This window comes from Cololabis saira, chromosome 13 (assembly GCF_033807715.1).
Source record: "Cololabis saira isolate AMF1-May2022 chromosome 13, fColSai1.1, whole genome shotgun sequence".
In the NCBI taxonomy this organism is placed as follows: Eukaryota; Metazoa; Chordata; class Actinopteri; order Beloniformes; family Belonidae; genus Cololabis; species Cololabis saira.
The window spans coordinates 22,819,240-22,825,239 of record NC_084599.1 but is presented as its reverse complement, the minus strand read 5'-3'; the positions used below and the strand labels follow the sequence as shown (position 1 = coordinate 22,825,239).

The window sequence follows — 6,000 nt, the reverse complement described above, 5'->3', positions numbered from 1 at the left end:
GTCTCGACTCACTAATGATAATCCAGTGAAATAGGAGCATCACATCACTTAATCTCCATGACCTTTCGACTGTGAGTGTGTTGGAAACTCCCTTTGGAAGTCCATCGACTTTGATGTTTCTTACCTGGGGTTTTCTGGTTTTGTTATGATCGTGTAAAAACAGGGATTAATTAATTCTCATGTTCGAATCCAATGCAAAACTTAAAAAGGTGGTTTAAAGAAACTTCCACTCACAGCATTAGTAACTCATTCATACACACTGAAAAACCATCAAACACAGCCTGCGTTATATATTCAGATTGTTTTTGATGGTTCCATTGATGCTGAGCACAAGTTGCTTCACAACTTTAAAGCCAAATCTATATTTGACCTCATACTGACGTACTGCTATTTTGGAGGTTAGTATGTGGGGAAAGATACGTCAGCTGTTCAGCACTATGCTCCATCACACTAAGGAACAAAAAAAGAAAAAAGAAAGGACTTCAGGCTGTCAACCTCGGGCGCTGGGATGTAGCGAGAAAACGTGGACATAATCTTTTTTGGCTAAATGTTTGCTGTTAATCTTAAAGGCTTTGTGAGAGCAAAGGCAAGATTCGAACAGCTTTGTTTCCGTGCTGGATGTTTTATTCTCTTTTTTCACGTGAATGGTTTATTTTGTAACTTCAGCAACAGGAGGGGATGCAAGGATATATTCTTTAAGAAAACATCCGTCTGAACTGAAGGTATGTGAGTCCTTGATATGTTTCTAATAATTATTTTTGATGTCTTTGCACTTTAAAAGAGCCTTAGTGAAGAATAATAAAGGTATTATCAATCAAGGTTGAATCATATATTGCGCATGTTAATGGGAGATACATGACTTTTCTAAAATAATTAATAGATTAAAACATCGTTACACCCTAAAACCAGCAGGTATTGTTTTGTGTTGTTTTCTTTACTTTTTCATTGTGTTTTTGATTGTTTTTTTTTAACTTTAAATTATCTTTTGAAATGCATTTCCATGTACCTTCCCTGTGAAAAGAGGACTTAATGGTTAATGAAGGTGTTTGTTTGCAAGAATGACCTAATTATAAGACACAGTAGACACAATAGTGATTGTGGGTGGAGCCAAGATTGTGAGTATTTCATGATCTCAAATATCATATCAATCAGTTCAGTGACTCACAGTCAGGCTTCTTTCTTGTTTTTCAAAGTGCCCCATGTCTCTGTGCTCAGTGCACGCAGTTTGATGGGGAGGCATCACAGTCGGGTCTATATCTGTAGTGTTGAGCTCAGCTGAGCGAGGTGACAAAGATTACTCTTTACTGCTGAGCAACACTGGTATGCTATGACAGGGATCCACTACATGTAAGGGTGAGACCATGCTATCCATTTTGATAGGCCCTTGTTGGCATCTTTGGTGGTTACTTCTAAATTTTTAGAGAGACATTTGTTTAGCAGGTGACATTTAACTATGTTCACAACAAATATGTTTATTTCCTTTGCAGCAGTAGCCCATCATTTGTAGACACTAAATATTCCCCAGCCTCCCTGAAAGACAAGAGGGAGTATGGGCGACAATAAATCTGGAGGAATAGTTGCAGCTGCAAGTAAGTAGTCGTAACAACTTTCAGCATGTTTTTTTTGTCTTTTTTATTAATGAGTAAGGCACCGTCACATCTAACTTATATGTCTGCCAGAGAACCGTCTGCAAGTGGTGAAAGGCCTGGGGGATGTGGAGGTACCTGAGTGTGAGAGCTGTTCCTTTGAGGTGACTCTCAACCTTGCATACATCGAAGGCATGTGGATGAAGGATGGGCTGCCGGTTAAATCCAAGCCCAACTGTCGCATCAACATGAATGGGAAAAAACACTCTCTTCTACTGAAACGGGTGACTTTGGGAGATGCTGGTTTGTTCTCTTTCCATGCCAACGACGTTCAGACCTCAGGACAACTCAGTGTCACAGGTAAATTAGTACCACACAGTGAATTACTATGTGACCAAAAGCTTTGCATCAGTATGTTTGGTCAAATCCAGGCTGGAATCTTCTCATGACCAAAGTCTAAACATTCAAAAAAAGTCCTGCTTTAGTCTCTGCCAACAATCCTCAAGAAGCACATATGTTTCTAAGATAACCAAAAGTAATTTGGTGAAATATTTTTATTCCCCTCCTTCAAACAATTCTTGAACAACGGAACTCTGTACTCAACAATGACAGAAATTATTACACAGCACTGTGTGACTACTTTCAGTAAGCTGACAATCATAGTCTGAATACTTTTTGCCAGCTAGGGAAATCTATATTGTGAAGGAGCTGGAGAATATAGATACAATGGAGCGCCAGCCCGTAAACTTTATCTGTGAGGTCAACCAGGCGGATGTGGATGGTCGATGGTACCGTGACGACTGCCGGATTCGAACTGGAGACAACATCAAGATCAGGCATCAGGGTGAGGAGATCAGCCATTAAGAGGCCGATGTGCTTATTGTATGCCCTTCTCTTTTGACTAAACTTGGTCCTCAATTGAGTACCGTATTTAAGCCAGACCTCGGTTTGAATAAAAATTTTCATACTATTTGCATTTCAGGTAAAATCCACACCTTGTTCTTCAAGTCAGTCAGACCAGAGCATGCAGGAGAGATCAGATTTACTGGAGAGCGTGTTTCGTCTTATGCAACTCTTATTGTAAAAGGTAAGAACCAGACAATAAAGTATTCTAATCTAATCTAATTTAATCTAATGCCTCATATCTGACATGAAGCAATATTTCATGGATTAATGGAAGATACACTGCTTTGTAAATTTAAGAATCAATCATTAAAAAATACTAAATCTAAGAGAAGACTAAATGAATATTTTGCACCTTTTTAGTCTGTTCAGGTCTTAAATCTTTTTTTCCCTTTATTAGAGCTCCCGGTCCAAATAGCCCGACCTCTGAGGGTCAAGATAGCCATGTATCACCACCGAGGTCTGTTGGAGTGCCAGGTGTCACGAGCCAATGCTCAGGTCAGGTGGTACAAGAGCAGGAAGGAGCTCCTGCCCTGCAAGAAGTACCAACTAATCAGCCAAGATATCTACAGGCAGCTGACCATTGAAGATGTCTGCTCCTCAGATGAAGACACCTACACATGTGATGCAGGGGATGACAAAACATCATGTCAGCTTCTGGTGGAAGGTAATAATAAAAAGATAATACAATTTATTTGATTAGCACCTTTCCTCACCCAAGGTCACATTACAAAGTTGTAAGTTGTTGTGAGATATTTGCAGTCTTTGAAATTCTGTCATTAATCATATGTAGTTTACAAACCACAGCACAAATGTTGTAGTGCAACTCCATAATGGGTTATTCTTGTGAGATTGCAAGAAAACTCTTGAGTAGAAGAAGCTAATTGTTTTGTACGTTTGCAAACAATAACGTAAAAACTAGTTTTGTTTATACTCAGTCTGATTATTGTTTATTATTCTGGTGTGTGCAGAGCAGGCTATCAGCATAGTACATGGACTGAAATCAGTGAATGTGATGGAACCAGAGCCAGCACTATTCCAGGCAGAGACCAACATGAAGTCAGGGAGGCCACCGAAGTGGACCTTGAATGGTGAAGTTCTGGAGCCCTGTGCAACAGTGGACATGGACAGGGAGGGGACCGTCCACAGCCTCTGCTTCACCGCCACAGACAGCTCCATGTCGGGGCCCGTGGTGTTTGTGGCTGGGAAAAGCCGTTCCACTGCTCAGCTTACTGTCAACGGTAATTCTCCCCTTTTTATTCTCCAATTATAGAATTAAAATCACAGGCAATACAGAGTTTTCCCTTTGATATTTAAACATGAAAACATTTTAGATGAAAAAGGTTGTTACTTTAATGTCAAAGACATTTGGAAACACAATGACAGTCATCACACAGCATTTGTGATATGGGTTTAGTCTGTCTTTATGTAAAATGTAGGTTGTTTAATGTTGATTAAATTGTCCTCTTCAAATGGAATCACTTTTCCTTTTCTTATTATTTCTTTTAATCTCCCATTTATGCTCAAAAATAGATTTAAGAAAATAAATATAGTAAATCAGTATTTTTTTTCCCTTTGTGCATTTATTCTCTCTAGAGCGACCTCTTCAGGTTGTTCACCATTTGGATGATGTGGAAGCAAAGGAGAACAGCTCTGTGACTCTGAGCTGTGAGTTTGTCCCCTCTCCAAGGGTGGTGCGGTGGTTTAAAGGTCGGACAGCTTTGAAGACCTCTAATAAGTTCATCCCGAGGAGAGAAGGGAAACGGGCAGAGCTCATGATTCATGGCCTGACGGGGATGGATGCAGGGCAGTACCGCTGCATGGCGGGAGGTTCTCAGAGCTCAGCACAGGTCAACGTAGAAGGTGTGTTAAACATTACTTAATGCATCCTAAGTTTATTATGCTGCAACTCTAGGTTTGTTTTTGCTAGTAAATGGTGTGTTTTCATTTTAGTGAAAACCCTGAGGATGGTCAAACACCTTGAACCAGTGGACATCGAGGAAGATGGCATTGCCACTTTCTCATGTGAACTCAACTATGTGGTTGCCAATGTGGAGTGGATCCTCAACAATGTCCGCCTCTATTCCAGCGCTATCAACAGGATACAGCACATGGGCACGATGCACACCCTTAAAATGAAGAAGCTGCAGCCACAGCAGAGCAGAATCACTTTCAAAGCAGGTCTCCTCATTGAGACAACCACCCTAAAGGTTAAGGGTACGCTATGGAAAAATCTGATGTGCACAATAAGGAGTTTATTTTTTTATTAACTAAAATGTGTCTATAAACAAATTAATTCACGTGCAAATGTGTTGGTTCCAGAGCGCCCAGTTGTGTTCCTCAGGTCTTTGGAAGATGTAGCTGGAGAGGAGCAAGGAGAAGTTTCCCTGCAATGTGAAATTTCCAAAGATTCAGTGACACCTGTTTGGAGAAAGGATGATATGATTTTGACAGCTGATGACAAACATGAGCTGCTGCAGCTTGGAAAGTCCATGGCACTGATCATCCATTCACTTAGTAAGGATGATGCTGGACATTACATTTGCGACGTGGGCACCAGTCAGTCCAAGGCAAGAGTTATAGTACATGGTAAGGATAGCTCAGTCTGATATGCATTAAAAACTACTCTGACATATTAATTATAATTTAGCTGTTAATGTTTATTTACAGACCTACACATTGCTATTGCCCAGCGCCTGAAGACGACCTCTATCCTGGAGGGTGAAAGCTGCACTTTTGAGTGCCATCTCTCTCATGATCTAAATGATGAGCCTTGTTGGACAATCAATGGTCAGAAGGTTGTTACAAACAGCCATATCCAGCTAATCAATAATGGCTGCAAGTACAAGATGACCATCAGGGATGTGGCAATTTCTGACGCTGGAGATGTGGTCTTCACAATTAAAGACCTAAGCTGTAGGACCATGTTATTTGTTAAAGGTGAATACTTTGATTGAAGTTTTAGCACATAAAATGTGTTAAGTTTCTGTTTATCAAAGTTTGTTAGTGTTTCCCCTCCTCTAGAGAAGCCAGTGCACATCTTTAGAGAGCTGTTGAATGTCAAAGCAGTACCTGGGGAGGATGCAGAGCTGAGCTGTGAAATCACCAAACCAGAAGTCACCATTCATTGGCTGAAGGATGGACATGTTATCAGGCCGAGCCCGAAGTATGAAATGAGTGTGGAGAAGAACCTTGCGCGACTTGTAATCAAGCATGCCAGCATCAAGGACTCTGGACAGTACTGCTGTCAGGCTGATGGTGTTGCTTCCCACGCCAAGCTGGAGATCAGAGGTAGCTGTTCTTTTGCATAATCCGTTGTGCTAAAAGTCTCACTTGGAATGTCACCTTTATTAAAGACACAAAAGTAGTTTAAAGAAATATATGTATGTAATACTTGAAAAGCTGCAGTAGAAAGTTATTGTTTATCTAAATGTATAATTTATTTTCTTTCAAATGTAATTTGGGGGGGGCATAATGTCTATAACCACTTTTTCAAGCTAAGATTGCATAA

At 40.4% G+C, this 6,000-nt stretch overlaps 1 protein-coding gene across 1 annotated transcript in view; it reads left to right on the top strand.

Annotated features, from left to right (window-relative positions):
* Positions 1-601: 601 nt before the first annotated feature.
* obscna (obscurin, cytoskeletal calmodulin and titin-interacting RhoGEF a) overlaps positions 602-6,000 on the top strand; it is a 51,733-nt gene continuing 46,334 nt past the window's right edge. The window contains exons 1-12 of the mRNA XM_061738324.1: positions 602-722; positions 1,488-1,589; positions 1,680-1,946; positions 2,269-2,430; positions 2,569-2,673; positions 2,890-3,156; positions 3,461-3,730; positions 4,086-4,352; positions 4,443-4,706; positions 4,812-5,078; positions 5,160-5,429; positions 5,514-5,780. Of these exons, the coding sequence (XP_061594308.1) occupies positions 1,550-1,589; positions 1,680-1,946; positions 2,269-2,430; positions 2,569-2,673; positions 2,890-3,156; positions 3,461-3,730; positions 4,086-4,352; positions 4,443-4,706; positions 4,812-5,078; positions 5,160-5,429; positions 5,514-5,780 (2,446 nt within the window). The 5' untranslated portion in view covers positions 602-722; positions 1,488-1,549. The remainder of the gene's footprint in view (positions 723-1,487; positions 1,590-1,679; positions 1,947-2,268; positions 2,431-2,568; positions 2,674-2,889; positions 3,157-3,460; positions 3,731-4,085; positions 4,353-4,442; positions 4,707-4,811; positions 5,079-5,159; positions 5,430-5,513; positions 5,781-6,000) is intronic.